This window comes from Callionymus lyra, chromosome 16 (genome assembly GCF_982586985.1).
Source record: "Callionymus lyra chromosome 16, fCalLyr1.hap1.1, whole genome shotgun sequence".
In the NCBI taxonomy this organism is placed as follows: domain Eukaryota; kingdom Metazoa; phylum Chordata; class Actinopteri; order Syngnathiformes; family Callionymidae; genus Callionymus; species Callionymus lyra.
Genome location: NC_141833.1, coordinates 3330902 through 3348959, shown reverse-complemented (window position 1 = coordinate 3348959; position 18058 = coordinate 3330902). Strand labels below are relative to the sequence as shown.

The 18058-nt window shown below is 36.3% G+C and overlaps 1 protein-coding gene across 7 annotated transcripts in view; it reads right to left on the bottom strand.

Annotated features, from left to right (window-relative positions):
- The window catches only part of astn1 (astrotactin 1), a 267228-nt gene that overhangs the window by 201110 nt on the left and 48060 nt on the right, over nt 1-18058 (bottom strand). For 2 of the 7 annotated variants that reach the window (XM_087811062.1, XM_087811064.1), the window contains exons 5-8: nt 13896-14045; nt 8197-8346; nt 6310-6462; nt 1923-2090 (exon numbers count right to left, since the gene is read on the bottom strand). In XM_087811062.1, the coding sequence (XP_087667188.1) occupies nt 1923-2090; nt 6310-6462; nt 8197-8346; nt 13896-14045 (621 nt within the window). The remainder of the gene's footprint in view (nt 1-1922; nt 2091-6309; nt 6463-8196; nt 8347-13895; nt 14046-18058) is intronic. The other 5 variants (XM_087811067.1, XM_087811069.1, XM_087811065.1 and 2 more) reach the window with 4 other exon arrangements.

The window sequence follows — 18058 nt, the reverse complement described above, 5'->3', positions numbered from 1 at the left end:
AATAGATCATGCATGACTTGCAGTTAACATAACAATGACAGCTTTATTTGATTAAGAAACTTTTGAAAGGTCTGAATTAGTTTTTCTTGAAAGACTAAATTGGATGAAGGAAAATTGTACTTTTCTGCAGACGATTAATATGACATTACAATAGAATGTGAAGAGAAGGAAATGAGGACTATTTCCCAGGAACACAAGTAAAGGACTCTAGTAAAAAAAAATGTATGTGCTAATAAATCCATGAAGTTCGTGGAACATGATTTTCTGCGTTTGTTCTATTTAAAGGACGTGTTCTATTATTCTGTTACATGTCTTAACTTGCCTTCGAGAGAAACGGGAGGAGGAAAAGATCAGACTATTATCACCGTCTGGTGAAACAACAAAACAACTTTCATGAGCTCTCATTTTTCATCGTTTTTTACTTCAGTTAATTGTGTGTTCTACCATGAACTATGAATCGTTTTAACTTTGACTTTGAGGGTTTCCATTTGAGCACATTGAAATAGATGGATCACATAATAGCTAAAATGAACTAAATGAATTATTTATGGGGTTTTGAAATGTGCTTTTTCTTTACTTCTGGGTTTTTGGACCAGGTTTCCCCACACTTTTTTCCTTTGAGGGCCACATAACTTTTCCCTTCTCTGATGGGGGCCAGGGGTCAGTTTGTAAGAAAATGTGTAGCGATCATAAGGCTGGCCAAATTTGTATTGTTTTCCAGAAATAAACATATAACCGAAAAACTTTAAAAATGTTGAGTGCAAAAATAGTATGTAGGTGTAGAATGCGACAACAAAAACATTCTTGAAGGATAGCTACTCTAAAAATAAGTTCCCCCCTAAAACAAGGTGGTTCTTATATATTTGTCATGCATACTGTGTACAAAAAACAAAAATCCCCAAATCTATGGTATTGTTTAGGGCTGTAGTTTGGGGACCACTGTTGTAGACCATACAATAAAAGGCTCCATAATTTCATTTCCCTATAATTATAACATTTATTTTAACGTTTTTCCATGACAGATAATTTTGTATTAAGCAGCAAATACATAGATTCTTAAACAAAAATAAAAAGCAAAAACAGTATAATATATGTATTGATGGGCTAATGAAGCAGTGTCATCGTATGTTATATGGCAACCATAACTTTATAAATCTTCATTAGTCACTCACTAATAATATGTTAGAAAATATTAACTATAGTACTATGTTTTTTCTATTCTAATTTGGTTATTTCTGTTGCTGCATAAGGGAAATCAAGCTCTTAAACGTGCCACATTCTTTCAAAAGTAATGTGACATGGCTATAATTATGAAGTTCTGCAGTGGAGAACCTCCAGACGTGCATTAAAAGTCCATAAGGTAGACTCCATATTAGTCACACCTGGATGGATATTAGGTCAACCACAGATGAAGAGTGAACGTTTTATTATTCATGATTTGTTCTTTTCTTGCAGCCTTGTCCAAATCATTTCCTTCCACAAATTACCCATCCAGTTACTGAAATTATTACACCAGGTAGGAGCTACTTTTCTGCATAACACTCATTAACCATCCTGTAATGTGTGGTTCCGCCATATTGCCCGGATGCGTACAGTAATGGAATCAAATAGAATAAATGTAATTTTATAAATGATATGTTTAATTATCTTGGCAGGAATAAGGGTCTTGACTGATCAAGAGTTGCTGGATAGTGTAACTTTGTAAAGAACCTGGCCTTAATTAAAAAAATATATATATTAATGTTATAATGGGTTTATTTATCATGAAATTACAAAATCATCCTTTTATTAATATACATTCAAAATGTTAAATCCCTTATTGAAATTTTATCTAGTAGATAAATATTTTAACAGCCATTTGGATTCATGACACCATAGGCAATGTCCACTTCGGGCAAAGTAAATAAACAAGTGGTTCTCACCTGTCTCAGGGTCACACTGATGCTCACAGGGGTCCAGAAGACGTCGTCCACACAGTTCACTTGCCCATGGTCCGCTGGCATTCTGTTGGTAATACAACAAGATCTGGGCTGGGTTCAGCCAATCTGATGCATCCAACTGACTCCCCTGCAGCAGAATGAACCTTGATCCTGGGGAGAACGGAGAGAATGATAAAGAACACGGACGAAACGCCTGAGGTAGGTTGTGAAACAGCAGCGTAGTCTGAAATGAATGTATGCCAAATGAGTTGCTTTTGTCCACTGCCTTAAGCCTCCTGTCGCCCCAAGAAAAAAATCTGGTTTCAATTTTTTTTTAACAATATGATGGATGATTCCCATCAGAAATTCCTTTGTTAGATGTCAGATTCAGAACACTTGTATACATCTGCTACTTGTACTGTATATATAGTATGTTCTGATATAGTTTATCCAAGCATACTGCGGTTAAATTAGATTGTGTGTAAAACATGTACAAACTGTTGGAGACACACATATCAGCCATTGCCTGCTATGTAGTTTGCACCATGACTATTTTGAAGAGACTCAACAAGAAAAAAATCGACATATAATTCACATGAAGCCGGAATGGTCTGATTGAATAGTATTTAATTCATGATTCCACACAGAATCCAAAAACGAATCATAAATGGTGCTTACTTACAGTCCAGGCCAAAGGTTTGGACACACCATAAACCACCCTTTTTCTAATGACTGCTTCTACAGACATTTATCTATTTCTTGATGAATTCAAGAGTTAGTCACCTGACAAGGTTTTCACTTCACAGGTGTGTCTTTTCTAGGTTACTTGGTGGAATTTCATGACTTTTTAGTTGAGTCAGGGCCATCAGTTGTGTTGTGCAGAAGTCAGGTCGATACAAGCCTCATTGCACCACTGTTAGAATTCATATTATGGCAAGAACCAATGAACCAAGACTGAGCTTGGTACTTTTCATGAAGTCCATGACTAGAAAAAACATCACATTATTTGCACAGTCGCTGGAGTACAAACAACTATTGGCTATTTGGTTTAACTTAAAAGGTTTAACTTTGTGAAAGTACGTGCAAACTGAAATTGTAATATCCCATCAGGATCTGAGTGTGAGGGTAGGGGATAAAGCCTGCCTGTAAGCTTAACAACGATTGTTTTTAATTTCAGAGAAATTATTTGTTCATTAGTTTTCCTGGTGATTTAGAAATCAATTTAACAGGAGTTACTCCCTGCAGCCAACTCAATATCTCAAGATGAATCCTGGCCCAGATGATCTGCCTAAACAAAATAAAAAGTTATGAGCTTTATTAAAAATGTAAAGAAAAATGTCTTAAAATTCTTGTTGAAGAAATATTAGGTCGCTTGAAACGAAATTGGAAGTTAAAATGACACAGGTAGCCATATTTATTGTGTGTTTGTGTGGACAGTGTGTACCTGAGTTTGTGCGCGGGACACTCGTCGTGCCCAGACCTAATTTAACCTCCAGTTATTATCAGTGCAGACAGCCAGCTGAGGCTTCCACTAGGTTACCCTACAGCCAAACATCTTTTTTATTTTTCAGCAGGAGAATTGCATTCCTGTCCTCAGTCAAGGAAACATGAAGTCTGCATTTGAAATGACTGTATTTTAGCCTTCGTGGACAACAGGTTTATCAGAAGTTAGAAAAATAAAGAAAACTCATTCTTGCTGAGCCTAGGGTCACACTAGTTGTTTTAGTGTTAAACTATTGCGGAACGTTTCACCTCTTGCTATTTTATGTTAATGGTATGAGTGGAAAATATGTCAGATATTGTAGAACAAGATGATTAATAACATTAAGGTTTAGGTCTGTTAGAAACCTTTTCATCAAGGGGTCTGGTAGTCTCAAAAGATCTCATCCAAAGTCACAATATCTTGATTTCTATTATTTAAGTAAAACCATGTTTAATTTGTCATCTCTGGGTCAAGGTGACCCATTGGCTGGAAAAACAAATGTGTTTGAGATATCCCTGGTATTGTCTCTGGGTCAAAGTGAACGACTACACTGGACTCCAGAAAGAAAAAAAAAAGCATATTGACCCTGATATAACACATGTGATAAGAAATATAATGGTTGACTGGTGGATGTATGTATATCAAACAAAAAAAAAAAGACATAACATGGTTCATAAACAGCAGAAAAAATTAGATCCAAGAATGGTCTCACGTAAAATATCAAGTCTTTATTTTCACCTTATTTTTAGTAAGTTTAAAAAAAATAAAAAGTCACGGGTTGAAGATAATTTGGTTTGTATTGGTGTATTGATTTTAAATCTGGTCTAACAAACTGGGTTCTGGTCTATGATATTTCAAAAATAATTTCCACGGTTAACAATTCGATTAGAAGTAAGTCTGTTTGCTGAATAGATATCGAGCAGCAGGAGTTATGAACATGTAAAAAGAAAGATATTTTTATGAGGATATGAAAGCTATTAAAGGATGATTTTTCTCTTCCTGAAGAGGGCCACATGCACAGCTGTTGGCATTAACAGCATCTTCTCCCAGTGGAAAGAATCCAGATTTTCATTTGATTCACCATGACATCGAATCAACTCGTATGAGATTGCAGAGATGGTTATAGAAACATCCCTTAATCGATCTCAGTTTTGTGATTCAACGGGCGCAGTTGCAATCTGTCATCTGTGCTCTCAAAGTTTTCTCCTGAGAAGCTCGCACCGCCTGGCTCAGATGCTGATCACAGTGGAAAGGCAGCAAGTCTCTGAATCAAATTAGACCACTGGATGAAAGATGAGTGAGCGTCGTCACAGTCAATAATATATCTGCACTGCCAGCTAGAGGCCGTGACAATTGAGCTATGCCAATGAACCGGACAGAGCTGGCATTTGGCCTGGATTGTGTCCTTTTTTTCTGCTATGAGGTATCTCCATCAGTGTGATGGAGGGTTGCAGTGGGTTGTCCTTGGGACCTGGCCTCAATGTGCTACGATGCTTCTAACGCACATCTGTTGTTGAGTCTCACTTTGGACACCTGGGGGAGCAGGGTGAACGACCTGATATCCATCCATGTCTTTGAAAGTGCAGAGTAATCAGCACAAAATACACTGGCTAGAGCTGTTGATGGTTTTAAAGACTATACTACTAAGAAGATCTAGAAATGTTGGCCAAATTTTAGGTTACAGTTTTGCTGGAGTTTTTTTTAGAGATCAACGGTAACTAATAACAAATACCTTAATGTTGGGTTAGTATAAGTTAGTGTGTGTATACATACCGTTTTTGCGTACCTTTGTTTAAATATGTTCACCACTAAATATGGTGGCAATTATTAGTACTTTAATCCATTGCATTTTTCCAGTTTACCTTGATAAAAATACCGAGATTTATTGATCATCTTTTTCACAAAACTATTTTTGAAGACGTAGTCGGATATTTCTGTGTCAGATTCTTGTCAAAATTCACCATTTTAATAGGTCCAGAGCAGTTCAGCTTCATGACTTTAATCAATATAACATGTTATTTTATTGTCATTGACTCTAATGAAGTAAAAGATGGCTGAAATTTACCAACAAATTTAGATTTTTTTTTTCACATAAAAACACCCAAAAATTATATTAAATTTGTGACCGAAAAAGTAGACAAGGAAGAAAAATCCCTTAACACCTACTTAACTTAATGAAGTAAGTGGTTTTGATTATTTTGTATCGACATTTATTTTTACCTAGCATTATGTGATTTATTATACTTCATTAAACAAAATCTGATGTAATATGTACCCTGGATTTTACTATTTTCTAAGTTTTCAATTGCACGTTTATTTTAACCAGTAAGTATGCTTAGAAGCTTCATGAAGCAGTGTCATCATTTTCTGAGTTCGGTAGATGGCATGTCATGACTAAAAACAAATGGGAAGTAAAAGATAAAGATGATTCAGTAAAAAGAGTGCCATCTAGTGGGCTCTGAGCATAAGGTGAACGCGTTATGGAGCTTTACCAGCCCATCACTACTTATACCTATACCTACCTTATACTTATACCAATACTACATTAACAATCCATTAACATGATGATTTTTTTTTGTTGAGAAATGCTAGCGTTAGATGTGGATATATCATTGAAATATATGAATGAAAATGTTTCCTTTTTTCCGTAAATGGTTGTGTTGGGTAACCATTTGTGGCCATATCCCTAGATAATAGATACAAGTCATAGGAAAACTGTTTTAAAATTGTTTTAATTTGAAACCAAGATGTATAAAATGCTCTTTTTCCTTAGCTAAGCTTGACCACGACATTTATAAAGTAAAGAAAACAAAAAAAATGACAAGCTCTTTAAAATCCTCTCCCAAGGGGGGTGATAAGAGATCTACTACGAGTGTGGGTTTGCTAATCCAAAGTATGGCGACTTACCGTCAGCAATGAGGTGCTCAGGAACATGCAACATCACTCGAACTGAGAGGCTGCAGGACATATGGGAGGCGAAAACCAAGCTGATCACACAGCTGATGACACCGATTAGAGTCAGGGTGGTCTTACTGAGGGGGCTCCTTGGGGAACCTGCTGCTGAGAGCACACACAGAAACAAGAGAGAAAAACCATCAAGTTGATGAAGGCATCAATCTGTGACCCGCCTTTATTCCCCCATATCCCAGTTATATCATAAACAGGCATGCAAACAGGAACACATACGTCTACACAGTGCCAACACAGCGAGTCAATTTACAGAAAGGCTTAGTGTCTATGAAAAGGACCGATGGATCAGAAACCTCAAGCCCTTGGGAGGTTTTAGACGAGGCATGGCACTGAAGTAAGGTTTACCTTTGAAGGGGATTAGCATCAACGCTGGAATGCGGGAGGGAAAAAAGAGAGATGGTTCTAAATAAGATCGGTTACTATTGCTTTCCTCGCTGACTTACTGGGAAAGATTTTCCTATTGATTCAGCTTTTTTTTGAAAATGTGAACGGCAACCTTGAACGTTCGAGATAAAACGGCTATCCACAAACTACAACCCCTTGCTGTTATTGAAATACTCACGGCCATTTCACAGCAAGAAGAGGAACCAAAGAACAGAAACATGCCACATTTACCACAAAGTCGTCAAAATGTTTGAACCCTGTCTGGCACATTTGAGTACGACCAGGGGCCCAAAATGAGTACCTACTAAATATTTGTATAAACAGCTATTTATAGAATTACTTTGAGGAAAACCAAACATGTTTAGAGGATAATAGTTCAAATATTAAGTCACCAATTACCATTAATGTATTAAGAAAATAAAAAAAAACATTTTGAATGATTCATAGATAATCTGTTTAGTTTAATCATCTGTTTTTTTGTGTGGAAATTAGATTGTAGCCATAAGCATGACTGTTGCTTACCCAATTAATGGGTCAGTATTGTATATTGTGAGACCACTTTAAACTGTCAAATAAGGAGTCATTAAATGGAAAGAAATAACACAAAGAAGGATCTTCACTTTTATTCCTCGCTTGTTTATCTCAAACTAACCCTGTAGACATTGACATCATTAAAAGAAGAAATAACCATGTAGAGCATTTGAAATACAAGGAAAAAAGCCAATGCTGGTGGCCTTCAAAACATCCTACATAATCCTGGGTTTATGTGGCCTGATCCTTCCACTTTGCTGAACTATCTTTGAGCATTATCATCTAAAGCGAAACAACAAAGCTCAGTTGTTTTTTTTATAATTCTATTCTTAAACCAATTAAAGGTGTTGGACAGGCTGCTAAGGGCTTCGCTACATATGCGACACCTGCGCATATTACTAAAGAATAATTGGCTTCAGGCGTGGAAAATGCCTTCTGACAGCAGATTTTATTTAAAAGGCTTCTATTTTAGTTGTTGTTGTTCAACCACCTCTCGCTTATGCATCTCACTACCGTACAAGAAAGCTGCAAGGACATGACATGCTGACATGCTGCACAAATCCCATCCGACAGCTTTTACCGAAAAAAAGCTACCAATTGAGAAATAATATTTTCGGCTAATATTATTTCAAAATGTGGTTTTATCGTATTTAGTTTCCTTGAAAACAACCAAGCCGGTTGCCTTTGGGATTCCAGTGAATAAACGAATGGTGCGGCATGCTCAATCACGGTCAATACAATGCACACGTTTATGAAGCATTGACACGATTTGGTGTCCTTCGGTCGTTGAAATCATGAGCACACACAACACTGGGGGGCACGTTTGTCAACGGTTACGTCTCATGCTTGGCGCTAATGGGAATACCATAAGACGATGAGGTAAACTGGAAGTGTATGAGTCCTTCTTACCCCCTGAGCCCCACGCGCTGTTGGCGTTACCATTTCTCATACCTCGACTCCGGCGGCGACTGCGATTTGGGTCGGTGTAAAAGGCCAGCTGAGGCTCGCTGTCTGCCTCTGTGCCGGAGTCCCCGTCTGGGTTCAAGAAAGTTGAACCCGCTGTTGGGAGTCACACAGAAGTAACACCACCAATAAAGCAATTTAATTTAGAATGACGGAGAATTTACTCTCACAGTTTCATAAATGTGAGCACCAGGCAGCCAGAGAGGAAGCCACAGAGGGATAATAATCCATCAGAGCTAGAGGTGGATATTGAAGTGTCGGGGTTCCAAACGTGCTGTCATTACTTCAATAGAGACATCTTTCAATAGCTACTTGTAATGCTTGTAGACATACACTTAAATCTCCATGAAAAGCTCTGAAAATATGAAAAAAAATGAACAAAGGTCAAATATTCAGAGTAGAAACAAACAGGATTTTGTTTGTGGTAAAGTGGCTGCCTCTAGCTGCGGCGCCATCTTGATCTCGCAATTGAGGAAAAGATCACATGAGTCAATGTGATTTTTTTTTTTTTTGCGTTTCTAGAATATGTTGATCTTCTATCGGCTAAGAATCTGCAGTGGTCATATCACAATACTTTTCAGGCAGATAATAAACACATCACAACCATTATTATTTATTCTTTGACGTTCCAATCCTCAACAGGATACTTTGAAGAAAACATTTTTTTATTTTAATATATTGTGATTTTGGACTTATTTTTAGAAGTCTGTTCAGTTACATTTCCAGATAAATTTTCGTCTTATCCTGATCTCATCTAGTATAACCTCATGTCATTAAGTAGTTGACCCTTGTGTTGTCTCACGGTCAAGGTGACCCGGTGGCACGAAAACAAATGTTTTTGTGGTATCCTTTGTGTTGTCTCTTGGTCACGGTGAACAACCTCCACCACTGAATACATATTTATGGAAGCCAGGGAGGTCAGAGCACAAGGTTTAAGGACAACCTTTGTCTTAAAAGTATAAAGTTGGGTCTGTCTAGTGCGCAATACTTACATCTTATTTCATTATATATATTTTTTTGTCTTTTGACAGCTATTGTCAGGATATTTAAATCTGATTTATATAATTTTTTTGTCCAATATTTTTTTTCGTAAAAAGTTCAAATCACATCTTTTCAAATGCAGCTGTGCATAACAAAGCGCAATATGAATTAAAATGACAAACATTATTTTGGTGGATTCTTGAATTTACAAATTCTAAACAAGCTCAAGAGTAGGTGTAGATTTCGTGAGTATCTCAAACAAGATTGTAGCTACTGAAATATGGAATGCCAAAATTTCCCACTGTCCACGTTTTACACACAAATTCATTCTGCTCACGCTTTATGAAGGAGATCCAATAAAGTGCAAATTCTTGAATTGTAACTATTGTAGGTCTATGATTCGTGATGGGCTCATGAAGCTTTTTGAAACAGTGCCATAACTTTTAAGCTGTATAGATAGCACTCTTGTCATGAAGATAAAAACGAGAGGCTCCAATAACATTTATAATGCTTCATCATACAAGTGAATAAAATGAATTGATGCGTACCATCTAGCAAGAATGTCTTTCAGCCATTTCCCTTCTTTGTTTGCACGGCCACATGATTCTTTGTATCTTTGGGATTACAGGACATCACTATAGAATGATGTGAGTGCATTTTCTCATGCAGTACATCTATGATATGTTTCAAATGGGAGCATTAGCTAAATATAGAGGACATAAATCGGCCCTGTTCTTACAAGTGTGAACGGATTTAAAATGAAAAAAGGGTGATGAGGCGTGGGGGAAATCCATCAAAGCAAGGAGATGTTACTTCAACTGGATAGATTTGAAATAAAATCCATGCTAATATAAATTACTTACAAGCTCAGGGAGAGAGAGAAAAAAATAAATCCCCAACCGATATACAGTACACAAGATTAGATTAGACTCGAAACGATCCCTCAAAAACAAACGAGGGGATGAAAATGTGTTGGCAGCAGTCAGGCAGACAGAGAGGGACTTTTTTCTGACAGCAGCATCATCAGCTTTTCATATATTGTTGGTTTAAAAAAAGGAACGTATTACTCTGAAAATAATCCTAACCTTTTTTCAACACTAGGGTGAGTAGAAAATGAGTCAAGTTGGAATTTCGTGTAAACTATTGTTTTAATATAAGAATAATTAAATATTACATTTGAATATTTCTTAAAAAGGGACATTTCGACATGACATAATGATTTAATACCAATTAGGTGTAGTTTAGGGGGCAAATAAGGCATATGACAAACGATTCATACTCCCTTTTCACACTTCATTAATTTGAGGACGGTCTCTTTAACCTCTGTCAACCGTCAAGAACCGTTTAAATCATCAAGACAACCTGCGTTATTAGGTAATAGATTACATATCTATGACTTCCAACGGTAAATATTTGGTTTTGCACATGTCAGAGACACAAACAAGTTAAAAAGTAAATTTTTTCATAACAGGCCCAGCTTTATTATGCTTTTCGTTTGTCAATTTTATTCATTTTGAGCATGGTTTAAAAAACTACTAGTTTGGCATTGGAAAAGAAAAAGAAATTTTAAAAGTGTAAATACTTGCTTATAGTACTCGACTGTGTTAACATAAAAAAACACATATTTTGTCGCAATGTACCTGGAGCATTTTTTAAAAACAAAAACATCCAAACATCATTTGCTACGGATTAAAAATAGCAGAAAGGAAACACGCAAAATCACCCCTGCATGAAGCTGATCTAATTGTTTAGAGTTTGTTTGAGGGCCTGCCACTTATCCTACATGCTTCTATGAATACAAATGTGTACCTGGAAATGCATACAGGGTTTTCAAACCTGTGCGTGCTTGATGCTCGCATTAAAAAGCAAATCCCTGCTATTTGTATGCACCAATCTGACACAGCTTTAAGAATCCCAAAGCATTTACAAGGATTTGTTACTCTTGTGTTCAGTTTTCAACTCCATACTGCAATTTGAATTTAGGATGCCTCTAAATTACATTTCCCCTGAGCTTTTTTCTGTAACGGTTTTGATCGGATTGAATTAAAGAGTACACAGTGAGAATACTTCCAATTTGAAATGTAAACTTCTAAAAGGTAATAGAAAAATTATCCTGTAGAAAGTACTTTTAAGTCAAACTCAAATAAATATTGGGACAAAACTCAAAACTTTGTCCTGATGAGCAAATGCTTTTCTGTCCAAAGAGCAATGAGGCTGTGTTCATGTTATCAGTGACTTCAATTGGCTTTTATATTCAGGTGTTACGTGATAGCAAGAGATAGAAAGAGGGAGTGAGCGAGGACAACTCAAACTCTTATTGCAAAGTGTTCCAGCTATAGCCTGGGAAACGTAGACGGTCCTCTCCCTCTTCCTATTTTAATATTCCAACCTGTGCTTGGAGCTGCCAGCAGAACCTGCTTGTTTTTGCCGTTCACACTTCTTTCTCGGTTCTCACCCTCAATTATTGATTAAAGGGTTAGCTTAGGTGTTTCCTCTCCGTGTGTTCACCAACATGGTGCTAAGCTTGGAGAAGAAATACCTTTGAAACTTACAAAAAGACAATTCATATCATGAATAAAACGTTATAGAATAATTAAACTCCATCTTTATACAATCTAAAATGATCAAATCTTAAAATTGTATAATTTATAGAGGTTTGATGATATGAATGAGATAAACAAATCATACATAAAATGTGACAAAAATGTCAGAAACTCACAGTGAAACCACAAAAATGGATACATTAAATAAGCGAAATATGAATTGAACTTGGATCAAAGACTGCAGTTGGAATACACCCGACAGCAATCTAACTCGCCTGCCAGTTGAGTTTAAGAACCTTGAACATGTGCTTCTCAGCTACAAAAAAAACTGTTTCCAAATTATCACAAAAGATTAACAAAATCATCAAAAGATTCTCACTGACCCAAACTACTAGGATTCTAATCCCTTTTTTCTGTGAAAAGCAATATATTACAGAAATTTAAGCCTGTGGAAAAATCAGTTTAAAGCCTCTGCTTTCAATACCACAAATACATTTTTGATACTTTATCTTATTCATTTGACCAAACAAGATGTTTAAGCATCATTGATTAAAACACATAAAATCTTCGTTAACATCTAAAATAAAGTACACAAAAAGTATCTACTGTCAATGTTTTTAACCACTGCTGTTAAATGGATACAATTTGTCCATTTTGTAAATATTTTAAACGTTTTGAATTTTAAACTAAAAGATACAACAGTACCAGAAAGAGATTGAAACTGACATTACAAGTGGGTATTCCACCTTGGAATTCCAAAAGTGGAGCAGGCTTAATAAATTATATTCTAAGGTGAAGATGAATTCCCAAAAATGACATTATGAAAATGTCGCCTTCATCTTTTTCCCTTATTTATTACCCTAATGATGATAATGACTCACTTTCAAAACTCCCTCACTCTTCATCAGCTCAAGATATATTTGCTGTCACGCAGCAAATGATTGACGAATGGGGGGGTAGGTGAGAATGATGAAGATGAAATAAATGTGTTCGGTTCGTACTAACAAAAAAACACGCCTTTTCTGCAGAAAACATTTACCACACTCACATTTCTATATTTCCGATGCATTGATGGTACAATCTTCACGCAGGCATTTAGGAGAGTCAATGATTTATTGCCTGCAGCACGGCTCAGGTTGATGATGAATTTGAACTAATAGAGATGTGAAGTTGTGTATTCATTTTCGAGCTGCATCGACATTTTTTTTGTTTTGTTTTTGAGCTTACAGTATTGACCCCAGCTCTCCACTGATCTTTAGCATTAAAATATGTTTAAATATATTTGAATTATGACATGATTATGACATCATCCTTGTTGACACTTTCACTGTCATCTCTGGATTTTAGACTCATAGTACATCCTTGTAACCAAGCATGGGCTGATGAAGTTTCAAGAAGTCTCAAGACCACTAGATGGCACATTTGGTATAATATTTGCCTTTTAACTACTATTATAATGAAACCTCCTATCACTTTTAACCCAGTCACGCCATCCACTGAGCTAATAAAATGATGACACCGTTTCATGAAGCTTCATCAGCACGTCTGTATGTGTAACTGTTGAACAGTGAATTAATTTGTATCACTTACTTGCAGTTTTTATTCTTCCCATGTAATATACAATAAGAACAAACATGTGAAGAATGAAGCTTCATGAAACAGTGTTATATTTTCCCAAGCTAGAAAATAATGGTAGGTTTCATTTAAATAGTGGTTCAAAGCCAAACATTAAACAGTACAGCAGAGAGTGCCATCTAGTGGGCTCTGAAAAAAAGGGCGATGCTTCATGAAGCTTCATCTGCACATCACTAGCTGAGACCCACGTTATGTTTACACTGTTATGTAACATGAAGAGAGTAAAAAGCCAATTAAGTCAAAAAAAGTGATGACTATAACTGTTACAGATAAACCCTTTCATTTTATTTACAAATGTGAATTTATTCATCTGAGATTCATTTGCTTACAAAATGTCCTTTTCATATGTTGCATTTAACTCAAAAGCTCTCAGCTTCCCACAAGTAGCAAACAGCTTTTGCAGCAGGAAAATATCATGATGCACGGTGAGCACTTTTTTCTCTTTTGTTTGTCAAAGGGTAAAATCAACAGGAGCAAGTGACTCACCGCGGGTGTTGCTGGAGAGACGCTTGCGTTGGCTAGTGGAGGTGTTGTGTGGGAGCAGCGTGTTCTGCTGGTGGTTGCTGTCAATTGGACTTGTGGCGATGATGTTGTCCTTGTATTTGTTCATCAGGGCCAGCTTGGTGTTGTCACTCACTGTGAAGCAGTTGGAAATGATTAGGAAGCAGAAAATAGTGGTTAGAAAAGTCTAATAGGCAGCAGTTGGAAATGATTGCAGCTCTAGGTGAACGGTTTAAAAACAAGTGAACACACAAAGAAATGTCAGTTTGGCATTCACATAAGGGATTATATACCATTTCAATTGAATGTACTTGTTTATATCCTATATATTCACATCCAGATTTCAATTTGTCAGAAGTATTACCCAAACATTGAAGTGACTAAGATGGTCCCACAAAGACTTCCTGCTGGTTGGCAACGCTAAATGTTACTTTATTCTTTAAACCAGACAAGAAGTGACATAAAATATGCCGATGACTCTACAAAAAAAACGTAATTTACAGTGACTATAACCAGATGAGACACCATACAATTTTGGCTAAAAATACTGAAAATATGCTGTATCTGATTAACATAGGTAACAGAGGTGGGCTCAATGAGTTAAGAACGGATGTGATGCATTCAAAGTTATGAGAGAAATAGAAATTACAGAAAAATAAACATTTTAACTTGCAAAAATAAATCAAGTATAAAAACAAAAAATTAAACAACAAAAACTAGACATCTTAAGGTATTTCATGAGGTAACTGAAGTTACCTTTGATGCCCATAGTTTCCGAAATATGTTTGAAGAAATAATACAGTATATTGCTCGGACGAAATACTTTTGATTCAGTTTAGAGTAACTTTTGTTTTTGCTTTTTTGTTTTTATTATTCAAGAGCACCTGTCATTTAACAATAACCTTTTTGTTTACGGTCCTCCGGGTCACCTTGACCCAGAGACAGCACAAGGGTTAAGGTATAGTGTATTAACAATTTGTTTCATTAATATATTGTTATTTCAACTGTTGATATTAAAGTTACAAGTTTGTAAAGAAGAAGATATATGAATGGACATAATTGAATAAAATGGAATGATATGTGGTTATGTGCGTGCTGGTTCAAGTGTTTTATTTATTTTGTTATGTTAGTGTTATAGATGAGGAAACTTGCAGGATATAATCTGAAACCACTGTCATGTATTTGCAGTATGTACAACCTTTGACACACTGATTAAAAAAAAAAAGGTATTCATCGTTACAAGCTGAGATGCCGTTTCTGTCCATCAAGAAGAATGTGTTGCCAAGCAACAAAACGTGCTTTATGGTTAAGTGACTCCATGCTGCTGCTATCACCGGTACATGCACACTAACCATGTAGTTGAATGCGGTGGATTACAACATAATGACAATGATCAGAAATGCCTAATGAGTGCTGCTTACATTTGTCATTGGTGTGTATTACATGGAAGAAAAGGTAAACAAGTAAGTGTTTTTATTACTGCAGGAGTTGAGTGAGAAGAAGCTGTTTGTGAGGATCCAGTCTTTTACTTATGGTCACAGAGCCACCAATCCTGCAGAGTTTATAATGATGTATTTTTTGAAATCATCATTTCGGATCATTTTCTTGTTTTTAGGACATGATTCAGAACCTACTTGGAAAAACATTCTATTGACCTTGCTTGCTCCCGCCTTAATTGGATCCTCCTTTTGCCTTTAGAACTGAAGATTTAACAAGGCATTGGTAAGATTTCTCAGGGATTAAAGGCCATATTGTCATGATAGAATCATGTAGTTTAAAGTTTGAAGTGTTACAAATAAGTAACTCTGGTTATTTCTCCTGACGATTAGGTTCCAGGGTTGAGTCAGTACTTGGGAGACTTAGGTCAGTCTGTCAAACTGAGCCTTAGAAACCTGGGTGTTGTATTTGGCAAAGACATGTCTGTAGTTCAACACTGCAGAAAACTGTTTCCTTCAACTGAGAAAAATCTCTAAACTTGGGAAAATGTTGTCACAACATGATCTGGAGCTTGTAATCCATGCGTTTGTGTCTTCTCGTTTAGAAAATTGTAACAGTTTGTTTTCATGTCTTAACAAAAAGGAGCTGTCTCGCCTGCAGTTGATACAAAAAAACTCTGCAGTGAGAATTCTGACCCGCTCTAGTAGAAGAACTCACATTTCCCTGATACTCTTCACTGGTGGCCAGTTTCTTTCACAATCAATTTTAAAAATCTGGTTTGTAAATTCTAAGTTTGTACAACAATCTTTCTTACTCCATAACGACTCCTATATGCATTGCTGAAATGCGATTGGCCAACCGGGAGAGTGACTATGCAGGTGATATTGTGTACCCAGTGAGCAGGGGGGGCTGTCATGGATTTTGTGCACTTTGTTACCAGGGCCACCATGATGGGATGAAATCCAGATATTTGTGAACATAATAAAAAGACAATTATCTGCTGCAAGACCGATACTATGTACTACAAACCCCTCTTTTTTTAATGATTTGGTAACACTTTAGAATGGGGAAAACAAATAAGACAACAAGACTATTATTAACCTACTTATTAATATGTGTATTAACAGAAGATAAGTGTGTTAACCATTATTAAGCACTTACTCACTGTCAGAACTCGGGCACAGAACCCAAACGCAGAGGCAGGAAACACGATTAAATGAACAAACTACTTTAGTCTAACAGCAGGTACAAATCACTGATAAAAAAAGGCACAAAAACCTCGACCAGACTTTAGACAAGAGGTACACGTCCAGGGAAAAACGACATCACGAAAGAGACTGACAGACAAAGAGGGTTTTTAAGAACTCACAGCGAACAAAGGGGAACAGGGCTCAGGTGAGACGGAGACACAGGTGACACGAATCAGGGCGATCAGTTCAGGAGCACATCAGGTAGTTTTACAAGACAAACAGGGATCAGGACTTTCGCAATAAAACCAGGAAGTGAGACAAAGGGTAACAAAAAAGCCTGTACAGGACACTTACACCTTCATCGTGACTATATTCTAACCTTAATATCATGATATGAATGGGTTCAGGCTCAGCAAAACCTTAATTGATTATTAAAAAAAGTGATTATGAACCAGATATAAAAAAGTTATTCAAGATTAACTTTGTTGAAAACTAACTTCTCTCTAGTAACTCCTTATTTGATGCAAATACCATGAGAGTAGTAATTCACTAGTAATAATATTTTCTCTTTTAAAGGCAAAAAGCACAACTATAAAAGTATTAATAGCATCCAAAATACCCAAAAAGTATAAGTATAAGTAATTGTGAATATGTTCCCTATGCTAACATGAAGGCATAAACTTAATTCAAAAGTATTTGGCAGTTAACATCAACAATGTTTAACACAAAAGTATTTTTCTACTAGGGGAAAACACCTTACGAGTAATTTGAATTCTATTATTTCTAGTTAAATTTAGATTTTTGTTTTCCTTTCAAAGAGAAAGTATTATTAATATTGAATTACTTTTTAATGTTCATGCTATAAAGGATAGACATATATACAGTCACAATGAACAAGGTGTGAGTTCGAACTTTGCAATGTTTAATTAGCGACTAATTTGAGATTAATACTTCATAGGACTGTTTTTATTTAGCTGCAATTTTGTAAAATATCTGTTTTGTTGACCTTGTGAAAACAGATCATGCAATACTCCAAGTGAACTGCCACAGTGCAGGTAGTAAAAGTATGTGAACCCAGAGGCTGAAGCCACAGCGTGGATTGAGAAATGTGAACAGAAGGAGTAATGTGTGTAATACGACCGGCTCACGGGGCCATGAGAAACAAATGTTTGCAGCGTGTTTACATTTGAGTAGCCTCAAGTAGAAACATTCTGACACTTAAAGACATTAAAGAGAATACATTAGATTTCAAAATCCTTTTACCTTGTTTATATCTTTTAAATGACTTTTGTCCAAGTGGATACACAATCGTCTCTGTATCCAACTCCCTTTTTTAAACAATGTTCTAAATGAAAAATGTTTAAAAAACGTCTTTATTGACCATAGTATTTTTTTTTGGCTTTATGGGTCAAAGTACCTCCACCACTGCATATGTATTTCTGGAAGCCAGGGAAGTCGTTGACCTTGACCCAGAGACAACACGTGCGATACCCCAAACACATTTGTGTTCGGGCCTTCGGG